The following is a 17,172-nucleotide window of genomic DNA, read 5'->3' as shown; positions in this document are numbered from 1 at the left end:
ATAAAATAAGAGCGTCTCTAATGGGAGATAAAAACGGACCCTCCCTCCCTCTCAGTTTATAGAAGACGCCAACCATCTTATTCAATGAAGATTGTAGCACTGCATTACAAAAGGTTATATATGCAACTAAGTGGAAGGTTGGTGGTAGAATTGTTTTTGTCTTTTATCATAAGTTGAATAAAGATTATACGGGATCGGGAAGGCATGTCATGGTGGTCTCGAGCACTGCGCCTCCATAGCGACTTTGAGAAAACGATGGGGAAGTGTGTCTTCTCAAACCGACAAAACCGTTACTTAACTGTTCAATTTAAAAAAAATATGTTTAAATAATTTTTTAATAATTATAACTCCCAATTTTTACTAATAAAGAAATGCATTATTATTTATTTAAAAAAAGGTTTAGCGAAATTTGGGATGACACCGTACATTTAGGGAGGAGAAAAGAAAAAACTATGGAAGTTGATGCGACATTAACACAGATGTAAAAAGAGAGAGATAGCGCAAGAAGTGTGAGAAATTAGAGACCATACAGACTGCTCTAATATGAATTCATTATGTGTATTTCTTGTTGCTAAAGCATACAACTTAATTGAAATTTAGTTCATTTTAGCGACTAATTAACCTGGTAAAATACCGTTTCCTAAACTTGATAGGCATTCGAAACCTGAAAGATGATAACATCGATAAAAATATTCATGGGTCCGTCAGCACTAGGGGTGCAAATGAACCGAGCTACTCGAGATCGGCTCGTTAAAAAGCTAGATCGAGCCGAGCTTAAGCGAGCCCGAGCCTAAAAATAAGCTCGTTTAATAAACGAGCTCGAGCCCGAGCTTCACTTGTCGAGCTCGAGCCGGCTCGCGAGCCTAATGAGCCTGTCATTTTTATAATTTATTAAAATATATATTTAATAATTATTAATTAATATATATAATGCTATGAAAAAATAAATAGAAATAACTAAATAATATATATTATTTTATACATACAGTTATAATAGAAAAAAATTATATAAAAATAATTATAATTATATAAAAAATAGTTGATATATAGTAAACGAGCCGAGCCCGAGCCAAGCTCGAGCTTGAAAATCTGCTCACGAGCCGAGCTCGAGCTTTGAAAATAGAGCTCGAATCGAGCCAAGCTCGAGCTCGAGCTCTGTATAAGCTAAACGAGCCGCGCTCGACCCTAGTCGAGCTCGGGCTCGGCTCCGCTCGTTTGCACCCCTAGTCAGCACACATAGCCTAACATATGTTTTAAAAGAAACCATAAATGTATCCCTTATTTCGGTGGAGACCAAGCAAACCAACACATTCTAGTAGATCGAATGACACTTGTTAGCAATCGATGGTTAAAGTCTCACAAGAGATGATCATCGATTTACTTGGATCCTACCATGGTGTCGTTTCCTTTTGCTAGATTGATTGACATGAACAAGTCGAATGGAACCATCTTCTGTTACCTAAACGTCAACAAGTTTTCGACATATATAGTAGGTGAGTAATTTGATATGATTATGGTTCGTTGATGACCCATAAAATGATATTGATATGGTGCTTGCACATGCAAATGTCACAAAAGAGCATGTCATGTAGCTAAATGCTACCATCTCCATTAACATGGTTTGGGCGTCATTTTGTGTTTGGATTCGGTTACCAAATCAATGACTTCATTATTTTACAAATCAGTTTGGCCAGACCATACCGATTTTTCCATTCAACCCCACTAGACAGTCACCACTCACCATATATAACCCATATGTTTTATTTTTATATAATACATAAAAATAAGTAGTTACTAGTCTTATTTATTTGATGTAGAAAGAATATTGATTGCACCAACAACAATACTAAGTGGTATTTAATAATAAATTTATAACTTAGGGTGTTTGTGATTCTATCAATTCGACAATAAACTCCTTCACTTCTAAACATTCTCTTAAATTTACGCTATTTTACCTCACCGCGACTTAACTCTCACTGTAGAAAGAGCTTTCAACTTATCTAACATCTTGATACCATTGAGCTATAAGCTCTTTGATTTCTCTTTCACTTCCTAATAAGACTTTCAAACATGTTTGAAGTTTAATAAGCATTCTAGTTCACTCGGCTAGTTTTATTATGATGTTAATTGATTCGGTGTTTACCATTTAACAATGTAACTTTTGGTACTTAAATAACTAAGAAATGTTAGTGTAGAAGTTTATTAACTATTTAGTTATGAGTTTATAGATGATTCTCTTGCTAGTTTTTGGTTTACAATTTTAGTCACTAGCATCGAGCTGTTTTTATAAATCAGTCATATGTGAACTAACACCAGTTCACCTATAAATTTTCGCTAGTTTACATGTGAATTTACACTAAACTAATCACAAGTGGAATATAAAAAAAGCATGTTAAATTCAAAGTGTAGATTCATATGTGAACAATGTACTAGTTAATGTTAATTTATGGTGTAAATTCGCATATGATTAACATGTAAACCAATATTAAAGGATGATATAACTCTTGTGTCATCTTTTCACCGTCTATGGTAAACGAAATGTATGTTTTAGTATGAACTTTCGCATATGTGATATGTCCTTGAATTCCCTATTAGCCGTTTAGTATTCCTATTTAATGCATGAAGGATAGACAAATCTATAAACCAATTCCATTACCAATCTAAACATAACATACATAAAAGCCACTATGAATTAGTAGTGTTTTATCGATGAAGATAATTTAAGCATCTAAGAGCTCTTTACAATAACAAGATCATCCTCGTTTCTTTTTGGTTTTTAAGGCACGTAATTATGCAATGCTACTTACTTTGGCTTATTATTATGTGTTTTAATGTTTTATTTTTCCCCCTATCTTGGACAATGACAACAACAAAAAATGAAGACAAGTTAGGCACCAATTTTTATAATAATTTATATAGCTATTAATTAATGTGAAACATGTTTCGATATTTTTTGGCAGATGCAGATATTTTGTGGGATGTAAAACATCTTTCATATGATGAACCAATACTTTTAAAAAAGATGACTTGCAAATTGCAATCACCTTTTTTTCTCACCACGCAATGTTGGATTTTGACTTCTGTTGATACTTAGATTTTTATACATAAATATTCAAAGGAATAATAATTATGTATTTTTTTTTTGGAACGATCAACTAAGTAACGCCGGGTACTTCGTACGTGGCCCCCAATGGCTAAAGGTAGTCCGAGCCGGCTACGAGTCCGGACGGACGGAGCCACTAGCGGTCCACCTATTGAGGGATTCCCGGATAAAACCCGACCCCCAGGCCCGCCAAACGGCACGACAGCGAGGAGCCGGTAAAACCGGGGTGAGATCAGGACTCGAACCCTGGCAAGCCAGCGTCATCCCTCATATCTTCCATGTAAATTGGTGATAGTGAGGTTTGAACCTCCTACCTTTCACTAGTAAAATAAGTACTCTACCATTAAGCCACAACCAATTTATAATAATTATGTCTTAAATATATATAATATATATTTAAAAGTATGAGGAAATAAATTAAGTGAATTAATGCGTCATTTATATTGTTTTTGTTAAGAAAAACAAATTTTATTAACATCATAATTCCATCATACTCCCAATTGCAAAGAGATTTAAACTATTACGTTTATGAAAACAAACACCATATTACTAAACTAACTGGTTATGGGTGTTATATATGTAAGGTTAGGTTAGAATGAAAACTCACTTGAGTTGTGAAAACTCTAGAAACCCATTCTCAACCATATATTTTTCAATTAAAGATTAAATCTTGTGATCCACAATTAAAATTAATAAAAAATATAAAAGTTTATTTACATTTTCTCTCCTGAAAACATATATACAAATGACTAAAAAAATGTAAAAAAAAAATAGCAAAACATTTTTTTTATGTTTTCGATGTTTTGTATTAAATATAACAACATATATTACATGTAACAAAAAAAATAACGATGCTACATAGGGTTTTCACGGGTTTTCTCAACTCAAGAGGGTTTTCAAGCTATACTTCTCCTATATGTGTATATCCTAATCACTATAGACTTAACAAGTCATATGTTGACGCAAAACCCACGGGGCACCATTAGTCACCAAGGTACTCCATACGGAATTTTATGCAAAAGTGTGTTAACAGCGCCGTATAGTGACAAGTGTCTAAGCAAAGACGGTGTTGTGAAAGAGCACGTCGAGCACCTAGACACATGTATAGTCCGCTTATTTATGTTCAGGCACCATCTTTGCCTAAATGAGACATATGCCAGGTTATAGTGTTTATATGAAAATCCATCTGGAATACACTAGTGTTTAGTTGTTGCCCCGCTCTTTTACTAACTCTTAAATCTTTATTATATATTACTACGTTCGTACATATTGTATTGTTGTTATTATAAATTGTGCATGCATATAATGTGTCATATTATAATTTTCCAAGTTTTTTTCAATTAACACATGTATTTGATTGTTAGAAGAACCAAAACAAACAAAATAAATTAATACCTTTACTGCACGACAAAACTTTCCATTCGCCTAATTTCATTTTTCCTTGTGATTTATAAATTAAAAAAAAACTTAATTACAACTTTCTGCCCTTTTGAGTGGAAAACCAAAATTGTAAAAAAAAAATTAATAATAATAATAATACCCTATCACCATGAAACGACCAATTTGCCTCCAAATCGTTTATTACCCCAACTATCTAAGCCAAACCCAAACCCAAACCCGAACCTTTACCATGTCCGGTCCTCTTTACCCAAAAAAACCCAAAGTTTGTACAACGGTTGTTAATTTACACGTCATTTGAAAACGTATCATCTGATGAATCAAGAGGGAAACATGTGTCTTCACCTCCGGTATTCCATAGGAAATGTGCATAATTGGCAGCATAATAAGAGTTATTAGGATCGGCTGAAATTGCCTCCAAGTAAGTTTCTTCGGCAGCCCACAAATCTTTTCGAACTAGCCATAAAAAACTTGCGTATTTGTTTAATGCTTCTGCGTCCTTGGGTTCAACCATGGAAGCCCTTTTGAAGTAGTCCTCGGCTCTGTTTGACAAAATGTATGTGAGTTTAATGTGCCGTGCGAAAATAAAAAAAGAAAGTGGAAAAATAAACATCAACTTTATTAAACCACCACATATTGTTGAAGCCCCACATAGAGGTGGTCAAAAAAACCGGTCCTCGAACCGGTTTGCCGGTTTAAACCGGAAACCGGTTTTTAAGAAAACCGGTTTTTTGTAAACCGGTTTGACCGGTTTACAAACCGGCGGTTTATATATCGGTTACACAATTTGGAGCCAAAACCGGTTTTATAACCGGTTATAAAAAAAACCGGTTTTTTTTAATAACCGGTTATTAAAAAACCGGTTTTTTTAATAACCGGTTTTTTAAAAAACCGGTTAACCGGTTTTTTTATAAACCGGTTTTTGACCGTTATAAAAAAACCGGTTAACCGGTTAAAAACCGGTTTTTTCCCGTTGAGTAACGGCCATATAGCCGTTTTTTATAATTTTTGACCGTTTTTTTTTTTTCCCCATTTTACCCCCACAAACATCTATATATAGCTTAGGTTGGGTATTGGTTAGATCACACTCGATTATACAACTCCAAACGCTCTAAACGTTTATTACATACGCGATTATTTTGTTATCTCACGCTCAATTATACCACATTACCACTCCATACGCTCTTATTTCGTAGTCGATTATCATGGCCTCCCAAAGTGCTGCTTCATCCGTCAACATGGGTGCCTCGAACACGGGAGAAACGGTCGTTCGGGTCATCCCCACGAAACGAAACCAAGATGTTTGGCAACATTTCGACCTATGCGAAATGTCTAACGGTACCCAAAAAGCTCGATGCAAACATTGTTTGAAGTTTTATGGCAAAGATGCAAACTCCACTTTAAGAGCGCATGTACAAAGGCCCTTTTGCAAGGCCTTGAAGGACGAATCGGGAAGTAGTTCGCAGCCGGAGATGACGAATCAAGGAACGGTGTTTACGTACGACCTTGAAGCGGTACGTCAAAAGTTTTCAAACTTTGTGATTCAAAATACACTTCCTTTCAACCACTTCGACAACCCTCAATTCACGGAGATGATGCAAAAGTATGTTCAACCACGCTACCAACACGTAAGTCGTTCGACCCTTAGAAGAGATTGTCTTAAAGCTTGGAAAAACGCTAAATCCGAACTAATTTCATACTTTTCAAACTTACAAACTGGTGTAAACTTAACAACGGATGTGTGGTCGGTACCTAATGGTTCGCCCGACTCATACATTTGTGTGACGGCTCATTGGGTTGACCCCGGGTCGTGGCAAATGATGAAACGAACCGTTGCGTTTCAATTGTTTGATTACCCGCACACGGGTAGAAATATTTTTAAACTCTTGGATAAAGTCATTCGACAATACAAGATTGAAGATAAAATCTTTTCAATTTCGTTTGATAACGCGTCCAACAATACGGCCGCGGTTGGCCATTTAAAATTAAAGTATAAACCTATTTGTGATGGAGCGTTTTTTCATAGCCGATGCATTGCACATATTATCAACTTGGCCGTGCAAGATGGGTTAAACGTGATCGAAACGCAAAGAAACAATTTTAAAAGAATGTTACGAGATGTTTTTAGCAACAATAAAACATTTTCAAGATACAAAAAATTTTGTGATGAAGCTAATTGTCAATGGTTGGGGCCCAATTGGGATTGTCCAACAAGATGGAACTCGACTTGTGATATGTTTGAGAAAGCCATCCAACAAAAAGAATCACTAATTGCGTTTCATCAAATAATGTCAAGTAGGGGTAAATGTGCACCGTACGATCCTAGAAACTGGTTATTGATTGAGATCGTTACGGAGGTCCTTCAAATTTTTAAATCTTACACAACTAGTTTATCCGGGGTTTACTATCCAACAAGCCCCATTGCTTTACCAAAAATTGCTGTCATGTGCACAAAGTTGAGTGAACTTCATTGTAGGGGTGCACCTTATTTTGATATGGGTGTAAAAATGAAAGAAAAATTTAGAAAATATTTTCAACAACTACCCGCTGTTTTGACATGTGCTGCTGCGTTAAACCCTTGCATAAATGTTGGTGGTGTTGAAGCTTTAATAGAAAAAATTTGTGATGAGCTAGAGTTAAACGACGATCAAAACCCCTATTATAACCAAACTTTAAAGAATGCTTTCAACACCACCTTGTCTAACATGTATGATGTTTACCTTACAAAATACGGGTCGTATTCCCAAATTCATGACTCGTTAAGAGCTGTTGCCCAATCCCAATCCCAAACCGACCTTGAAATGGGGATGTACTACATGATTTGGGAAGACGCCGGTAAACGTCAAAAGGTAAACACCCCAAGCAGTGAACTTGGAAGGTATGGTGGTACCAACTTTGTGAAACACATGACTCCAGATGAATTTAGAAGTCTTGATTTGCTGGCTTGGTGGAGAGGTAAGGAGGATGAGTTTCCGATCCTCGCCGCCATGGCCAAAGATTTACTAACGGTCCAAGCTTCCACGGTAGCTTCGGAGTCTGCTTTTTCTGTTTCTGGCAGGGTTATATCGATTAGGAGGACTCGACTCACTCCACCAGCTGTAGAGATGTCTATTTGCTACAAGGATTACTTGGACTCTTTAGATAGGGCACAACATCAACGCTCACACGAGGGGGAAATGGACTATGAGGCGGGCTTGTATGAAGACGAGGTCAATCAAGGACACACTCAACCAATGACCGATGAAGAAGCCGCGTACGACGATTACCTAAGGAATAGCTCGGGATCGGGTAGCGATGAAAATAATGAGTAAGAAACAGCAAGTTGTTAATGTAATCGTGTCTAAGCATTCTTTAATGTTTGTATTTTTGAGTTACGAATATGCGATAACGATTTAATGTTTGTATTTTTAATGTAAAAGCTATAAATGAAAGTTATGTATTTTTGAGTTACGAATATGCGATAACGATTTAATGCTTGTAGTTACCGGTTTGCCTTGTAGTTACCGGTTTGTTTATACTGTGAAAAAATAATGGTTATTTAAAAAAAAAAAAAAAAACCGGTTAACCGGTTATCAAAAAACCGGTTAATAAAAAAACCGGTTTATTAACCGGTTCTAACCGGTTCCCAACCCGGTCCTAACCGGTTTGACCGGTTATGGTTTTCATACACAAAAACCGGTTATTAACCGGTCCGGTTATTAACCGAACCGGTTTTTTTCCTGGTCGAAAAAACCGGTCCGGTTAATAACCGAACCGGTTTTTTTAAAAAAACCGATTTGTGCACCTCTAGCCCCACATGCGAGAAAAAAAGACTGAGAGAGACATTTCTTTAAATATTTAAATGTTAGTATTGGCTAGAATCAGGAGGTGGGCCCCGGTAGTCCCGTCAATTTGTTGGTTTTTTTCTATAAAAGAGTTTTATAGGAAAAATGAATTCATGTTCAAATATAGTTTGTAGGTAAAAAATCGAACATTAAACTGCTAGAACCAATCGAACCATCGAAATGGAAGGATGTTAGTTGGTCCATGTGATATATATATGGTATCGTACATGGTTTGGTCTTAAAAGCATGATGTTTAACTAACAATTCCTATCATTTTTAAAAGATTTTTTTTTTATCGTAACTTACAATGCTTCTGCAAACAAAAATAATATATGATTGTTTATTGGATTACATTGAAACAGAAGACAAAATTAAGGTTTAAAAAAAAAGAAAAAAAAACTTTAATTTAAACCGCTAAACTGTCAAAATCAAACGGTCAAACCGTGAATACCAGCCGGTTAACCCAACTCAACAAATCCAGTTAATATTGTTTGTCTTCTTTCAATATCATAAGTAGGGTTCTGTTAACATTTTCATAATTATCAACCGAATCTAACTATGAATATTCCTTTGATAACCACGGCACAAAAAAAAATCTAAATTTAAGTCTTATAGAGGTGTTTGGTGAGTTTTTAAAACTTGTTTATTTATTTATTTATTTTTAAAAGCTCTAATTTAAAGCTTTTAAATAAGTTTTGTCAAGTACCTTTTATTTTTAAAAAAGCAAATAAGTAAGTTTTAAAACTAACTTAAACACCTCTTAATAGAAATATAGTTCATATTAATTATAATCAATTTTTTAAAAATCTAAAATCAACTTTTAAAATCCAATTTACCCATATCATTTATTATTGTTAATGTTTTAAAAAAAATTACATGTGTTAAAACACCATAATTTTTAAATTTTGAGAGCTATGTTGTTTCATTATTATCCGACTTTATTGTCTTAAATTACACAAACTGACTTTAGAGTGTTGCAATTTTTGAAAAAATAACTATTTTAAAAAGTGAAAAAAAGATTAATATTTAAAAAATGAAGAATTAATATTTTAATACCTATCGTAATCACGCGCCACGAGGTAGAGAAACTGAGCATAATTGGCCAGAAGCAGCGGGTTATCGGGTTCTCGCAACAAACCCGTTTGGTACCCAACCTCCGTCCTCACATACTCCTCCACATCTTCTTCCTCAATTTTCACCCTCACCGGAGCCACAAACCCACTCATCGTCTCCCGATCAATCACACCCTGCATCCTATCAGCTTCCTCCACAATCCAACTCCACGTCTCCCGTTCACCGGAAACCGACTCCGACGAATACGCCAGAGACCGATCAAACGTCCCGTCACCGTCAGTTCCACCGGCAACCGCCGGTAACTTCCCGCCGCCGCCGTTGTTTCCTCCAATTGACGTCGTTCTTCCACCTGAATTTGCATTAAATATCTTAATCAATGAAGAATCGAACTTCTGATCACTACTACTCTGCTTTTCCGTTATGGTTTCCACGGCGGCGGGAGGCGGTGCTGCGGCGGTGGGGAAATTGTGTGACATTGAGTGGACGCTGTAATTGGCTAACAGAATCATGACGTACACCATTAAAGTAGGCGTTTGAGAGAACACTTGCCGGAATAACCAGACGAAAGACGCGTTCATCTCGTTTTGAACCCTAATTAAAATCTCCTGCAGATCTTCGTAAAATAAAAGCTCTCGGATCTGAATCGTGAAGCTTTGAAGCTCTCGTATTATAAACACCATGGACGAAAATGCCCTCTTCACTGCGCAATAACCGAAAACGTCGTAGTTTTGTTTATCCGAATATTCTGAGCTTGAGGTGACAGCTCGTTTGACCGGCTGGCGGTTTATCGTTGACTTTGATTGTTTTGTGATCAAATTCGTTCCGTGTATCGTGGACCTGAGAAGGAGGTGAGTGAAACGCCGTCGTTTTGCTGACGGTGATGATATTGCATAGGCTAGGGTTTGTTGTGATGGATTCAAACACCTACTCGCCATTTTAGTTGTCATTGAGATTGAGATAAACAAAAAGTGATGACTTTGCTTAAAATTAACCTGAAGAAGTAACAAAAAAAAAGTCAAACAGGTTCAACGAATATTAAGAAAAATACTCATTACAGTATACATGAACACATAGTTTTGAGCGTTAAAATTGGATCGGTAAACAGAAACAGATGGGATTAGTACTGACCTAGAGAAACTGTGTGCCTTATCGCCGGAGTTTATAGTGGAAGTGAATGTTTTCCGGCGAAGTAGGGCGGACAGTAGCTTGGGTTGGGAAGAGAAGAAAGGTATGGTCGCTATATATATATATATATATAGGTGTGTGTATTTATTTTGGCAAGGTAGATTCCATTCCACACAAAAAATCTTGGCCAACATGAATCAGTCACATCGTATACTTATGTGTATTTATTTTAATTTAATAGCATCTTCAACGTCTTCACATCGTATACTTGTTTAATTTAAACAGCGGAAGACAAAAATGTTAAAAACGATTATTAAGCCCCTTCGTTGTGACGAGGGTGTAAAATCATGAAAAGAGTTTTAGGAAAACTGTTCATGATTTTATCTATGAAATAAAAACGATTTTATCTATTTCACTTGCCAGGTTAAAATTTTGACAACTTTAACATGTATAAACACTCAACTTTAAGCATTGATGCCTTATTCATCTTAACTCAGTTTAACATGGTTAGGTTTGTTTCGAAATTCTCTCAAAATAAAACCCAAACGAAATACTTAATATTTATAATAACCATAGTTCATATAAGTATATATGTACAAAATTTGGGAAAAAGTGTGTAATGGTTATTAATAATCCAAACCATCATTTTTTGGCCGTTACTGGTCTCAACTAATGTGCTTACGGTCCCAACTTTTAAAGTATTTGTTCCCAACGGTCTGCCACTAACAGAATCATAACGTTGTTAGTTACAAGTCGCCAGAAAAACGTTTTTGGCCACAAAACTCACATTTTTTTCCGAAAAATTCAACATTTCGTCCCAAACATCTTTGTGACATTGGATCGGACCTTTAAGAACTTTTTTCTAGTAAAAGCCCTAATTATTAAAGTCGCCGGAACCCTAGAACCATTGCCGGAGTCGGTTGGTGCTGCTCAAGTGGTGGTGGTGGGTTGGTGGAGAGTCAGTTGGTGGTGGTAACGGTGTTTAAGTTGAGTTTTCTGACAAAAAAATGTGACTTTTCCAGAGAAAAGCGTTTTTCCGGCGACCTTGCAAGTAACGACGTTAGGATTCCGTTAGTCGCAGACCATTGGGAACAAATACGTTAAAAGATTGGACTGTCAACAGCCAATTCGTTAGTTGGAACCGGTAAAGACCAATAGATGATAGTTTTTTTTTAATTTTATTATCGATCTGCTATTTCTCATAAAAAATCAAAACGATTACAATAAATTGGCAGGCAAACGGACAACAAGCTGCGCTGCAACCTCCTTTTGAATAGCAATATAAAAAAAAAGAAGAAGAAGAAGCATTTATTTCCTATATTGTAGTTAAGAACTCGTCAAAATGATCCCGTAAAAGTTTGTGGGTTACTCTACAAGAAAACTCCTCCATGTTACCTCTAAAACCATTCCAAAATATTAGATTTTGGTTGTGTAAGACCTCAAAATTCAAATTGTAATATACTATATGAATTGTTATCTTGTATTATGAATTATGATGAGTAAATCAGGTGTAAGTTTCAAGTAACATTTCGATTTACATTAGTTCATGTAAATAAGTGTTAATGCATTTACTGGTAAAGCTTTGACGAAAATGCAGATGGAGAGCTCAAAATTTTTGAACAAAAACAAGTAAATTTACACACCATATAAAAATTTTCGGACAAAAGCACGTGTATTTGTGTGGCCGAGTTGTTACCCTTTCGGAAGCATTTTATCCCATGGCTAACATCAAAGGATAACTATGAATATTTTTGCATTAGACACAGATATTTCTGTGATGCAGTGAACATGCTTCATTTAAATATGAAACGTGTTTATTATGAATGAGCTTGGTATTGAAACTAAAAGGGCTCAATGCGGTACAATATAGCATTCTAAAGTAAATTAACCCAAAATACTGAACATGTATTGGTATTGTGAGTACCGATCCTAAAAAGTTTAAATAGTGAGTACTTGGTACTCTTCGGCCTTGACTAAAGAATGTAAGGTGGTGTTTGTTTTTTGTCTGAATATCTTCCTGGCCTCTTATGTCTGCGCCGAGCAGACTACGCACAGACCTTTAGGCTTGAAGACTGTTTGTTTTTCTGAAGACATTTCATTAAAAAATGTCTTCACGCCCTCTTTTCCTATAAGACATGGATCAGCCTCTTTTCACATCTTCTGTATCTTCTATCTTATTTCAAACCCTGGCCCCCTTTCATTCTACCTTCTCCTCCCCTTCATCTCCTCCCCAACCTCCACCACCGCGAACTCCACCACCGGGGACCTCTACTGTCGCGCCGCACCACCGCCGCTCCACTTCCGCACTGCCGCTACATCCTCCACCTTCTTTGTCAAAGTAAGCTTCTTGAATATTTATTATGTTTTTTAGTATTTGGGAGTGGAATTGTTATGCTCTATGAGTGCAGTTTTTAGTGAATTACAAAGATGTTTAGAAACTTTTCTTTGATTGGCAACCTTATTTGTTTTCGGTTTGTTTTCAATTTAAAATTTGAATAAATTGGTTAATGGTAAGTACTATGGTGGCACTTTTCATGATGTGTGCAAGTAGTGGTTGGTGATTTTGGTTGATGGTTGCACCAAGGTATTATTTTTACCTTTTTGTTATATGATTAATGTTAATTAACTACTTGAATATTGATTATGTTTTGGTTTGAGTGATGAGTTGTTTGAACAATACAATCAACCCGATGTGCCATTCAGAAACACTCATGTGCACGCTGCTGATGAAGACGAGGTTGAAGCGCATGGCACTGCATCAGAACGTGAATATATGACGCAGTTACGAGATGAAATTGCGGAGCAGTTAATGCAAAGTACCGAATAGATTATTTAAAAAAAATGTTCTTGTCGTTTTATGAATATTATTGCACTGTTGTTTGACTATTATTTAAATTTCGATGTTGAATGACTTTTTTATTTAAATTTCAGCATATTTAAAGATTTCTGTTTTATTTTAGCAGTCTGCAGACGTTAAAAAACAAGCAGTCTTCTTCTTGCAAACTGCAGAGGTTTGGTTCACCTCTTCTGCTGCAGATGTAGTCCGCACATTACAGACATTTTACCTCTAAAAAAACAAATAGCACCTAACTCTTATCGACTCTTGAGGCCTTATCTTAGGTGAGCTCTGCGACTAAAATGGACCTATTGGACTAAAACATGGGTTAAAAGAGAAAATTGTTTTACCTTCTATATTGCTCTTTTTTTTTCTAATTAACTTTATTATCATTTATTGGTAAAAATATTCATACGACATGGTAAAAGTTATAGGGATACTTGGATACCAAACTTATTTTGGAATATCTAATAAAATTTTCTCATTGTTTTTTTTTACTAACGGGAGATTACTAAAAAGATAAAAATAATGCTGTTTAATGGCCTGTTGTAAACAATTATCTGTTTAAAAAAGTAAATGGTTTATTTATATAAAACAAATGGTCTGTTAATAAAAAAAATTGTTTGTTTGAAATAAATACTTTTTATTCCGTTCAAAAATAATAAATAAATACTTTTTAATAAAAAATAAAATAAAAATATGTTAGAAGTGGACAAACACGTGAGAAAAAAATGTTGACATGATGTGGAAAATACCATTAAGAGCATCATCAAAGAAGACAGAACTCAATGGAATCTCTAAAAGCATCCTCAAACTCGATGGAACACATGTTTCCTTTTTCACGTTTTTGTTTAGAAATGCCTCCCCTACAAGTGAGTTTAAAAACGTCCCAAACACGAATTTTAAATATGCTACAAACGGAAATGTTAGTAAGAAGACACCGTGCACCTAGCCAGGCCCGGCCTGGTCCAAATGCGGGATGGACGACTACACAGGATCCATCACACGGGTTCAAAATTTTCAGACTTTCTTTTATGTATATATATAACATGAGGAAAGTGAATGTAGTGTTGTCACACATCTAAGCTTAATCTTAGACGTGAGATCCTTCCAAACCAAGTAGTTTTAATTAAAACCCTAAAAGATAAAAAAAATTACTTCAATTATTTTCTTGATAAAATACATTTCTTATTTTTTCTTAAATTATATCCACTGAGTTCAAGAAATCTATCTTTCATAAATTTTACCAATTGGCTTAAGCAAATCCGAAACTACTTTTCTGGTTTTTCTTCAACATGTCTTCTTTTGTTATGTATATTTATGTCCTTCTAGATGTCCAATTTCATGTTCTAGATTAAATCATAATATGATTGTTGGATATATTCATAGCCTCATGATGATAAGAATTTAAGACATAAATGAAAATTAAATAACAAGAAAAAGGTGAAATCGATGAACTGTGAGTTTTAATTTTGTGAAAGAAATTATTTGGTGGAAAGAAATTATAAATAAAAACGAAGAACATTTTTGAGTTATAGTATATTTGAATTAAAAAAAAAACACAAAGAAATGTAATTGGCCAGGAAATTAAGTAGTTAAATTGAGAGTTTTAGTTTTATTTTTAAAGGTTTAAATCAAAACGATGTAACTTTTAATTTTTTGCGTCTAAGCTTAGGTCTAATAGCGCATATTCACTTTCCACTTAATGATTTATTAAAATTTTGTACTTTTTAAATACATAAATTAGCTACTTTTAGTGATAGGTTCACAAGTCTAACTTAATAAACTCCTTTCTTTTTTTGTTGTCATTCCCAGTTTTCTACTTTGATGAATGGTAAGATGGCTAGGGCGTAAAATATAATGTTAAGAGTTCAATCCTTATAGAGTGTAGCCTTTTATTGTTCATAATAATAATAATAATAATAATAATAATAAATCAGCTAGTTTTTTTATAAAAGATAATAAAGGGTTAACGTATTCTCTTGAAAGCGGGTATCCCATCACTCCATCATGATCACATGGGATAGATTCTTACATTTGTTACGCATATAGGGTCTTCACTATAGGTGCACAAAAAACCTGAACCCGGAACCAGACCCAAAAAAAGAACCCGGAACCGGTTTTTCTAATACCCGGGTTTTTAATACCCGACCCTACCCATAAGGTACGGATAGGGTATGCATTTTAGTATCAAAACCCGTACCCGGAACCGGGCCCAATTTATACCCAGTAATACCCGAAACCCGGAACCGGTCACATACCCGGAACCGGGTTTTTCAAATACCCGAAACTGGGATTTTCAAATACCCGATCTATACCCGAAAAATACTTGAAAAATACCCAAAAATACCCCTAAAAATTGTAACCCCTTAAAAAAATCCAATCTATACCCGAAAAAACCCGGAAAAAGCCCCCAAAAAATCCCAAAAATAGGGTTTTTTCAATACCCGGAAATAGGGTATTCAAATACCCGATTTTAGAATACCCGGTTCTATACCCGACCATAACCTTATGCATAGGGTATGGTTTTTAGAGACAATACCCGGACCCGAACCCGAACCCGACGTCCCGAGCTGGGTATTACCAACACCCAATTTTCCAATACCCGGTCATACCCGAACCCGGTTTCATATCCGAACCCGGGTTTTTCATAAACCCGATTTGTGCACCTCTAGTCATCTTCTAGTCATCACCAGTTGAATTGGTGATTAGTTTGTTGCAACATACGTGAATCAAACATGTGTCAAGACTATCAGTACAAGTTACTAATAGCCAAACGAATTGGTGATCGGTTGTGCATTCTCAAATCATCGGTAAAAGTAAGTGTGTGTGGGTGGGCTGGGGGGGGGGGGGGGTTGTGAATTTTGAAAGCCAAACGAGTTGGCAATGAGCTTTGCGTTGATCAATTATGACAAATGTATGCCATGCTTATGTTGGAGCAAACTCATTTGCGAAGCATTGTTAAGGCCAATGGTGGCCCCGGCCCGTTACGTTTTTTTCGTAGTAGTGTAAAATTCAGGTGTAAATTCACCCGGTGATGGCCCGGGCCCTACGTTTTTCTTTGAACCAATTTAAATGTGATGACCCTATATGTGTAACAACTAACAAATGCAAGAACCTACCTCCTTGTGGACTTGTGGTCATCTGATTGATGGACTGCCCACTTCTAAAAAATTTAGAGGTTGATCCAAACTAACTTATTCAGTTGAACTAAAAATTGTTTTCAGTTTTACTCATATATTTACCAATAAGGCAATAACTTAAGTAGACACGAACCACTCATTTTATTAGTCGTTTAATCACATGGACCACTTTCATAAATTCAAATATCCTACACGAAAGAAAAAATACGATTTGTAAACTTGTAACAGCTTTCAAAATGAGACAATTTTCTTAGATAGATTGGCATCTTCCTAGTATTACAAGTTAAATATCTAGTTCTAGTCGTTGTCGGGTTTACATAATAATCCTTGATGGGCTCCACAAAAACTGATCGGAAGGCCATAGCCGTTCAAATTTAGGCTGAACTTACATTAATAACACAAGTTAACATTAGTCTATTTTATGTAATTGAAGAAACATGAATCTTTTTTTTTTCTCATAGTACGTTGAACGAAGTCGTATTCTCCTAAATACAACCAAACCTAAGGTGGATCCGGCTACCATAGATGCAAAGGTAGTTATCATGACAACTTGATTTCCCTTTTGTTTCATTAACCTCCACCAATAAAATTTAAGGCTCAATTTGTAAATAGAAGAAAAAAAAACAAGAGAGAGAGAGAGAGATTGAGATTGTGAGGATTTATTTCATC

The 17,172-nt window shown here is 35.5% G+C and overlaps 1 protein-coding gene across 1 annotated transcript; it reads right to left on the bottom strand.

Annotated features, from left to right (window-relative positions):
- Window positions 1–4,717: 4,717 nt before the first annotated feature.
- LOC143619797 (uncharacterized) lies at window positions 4,718–10,334 on the bottom strand. The gene is made up of 2 exons (XM_077091643.1): window positions 9,382–10,334; window positions 4,718–5,043 (listed from the first exon to the last, which is right to left on the bottom strand). Exons 1-2 carry the CDS (start codon window positions 10,332–10,334, stop codon window positions 4,788–4,790), a joined length of 1,209 nt encoding a protein of 402 aa, XP_076947758.1. The 3' UTR covers window positions 4,718–4,787.
- Between the last annotated feature and the right edge of the window lie 6,838 nt (window positions 10,335–17,172).

This window comes from Bidens hawaiensis, unplaced genomic scaffold, assembly GCF_021521415.1.
Source record: "Bidens hawaiensis isolate Kalapana, Puna unplaced genomic scaffold, B.hawaiensis_p1.1 tig00002507_1, whole genome shotgun sequence".
NCBI lineage: Eukaryota > Viridiplantae > Streptophyta > Magnoliopsida > Asterales > Asteraceae > Bidens > Bidens hawaiensis.
This window is presented reverse-complemented; position numbering and strand designations above follow the sequence as displayed.

Excerpts from the sequence above, each read along its gene's own strand:
- LOC143619797 (XM_077091643.1), bottom strand. The coding sequence starts at position 10,334 with ATGGCGAGTAGGTGTTTGAATCCATCACAACAAACCCTAGCCTATGCA. Across the intron at positions 5,044-9,381 it reads GTGGCGCGTGATTACGATAG|AGCCGAGGACTACTTCAAAA; the intron begins GTATTAAAATAT and ends TTTGTCAAACAG.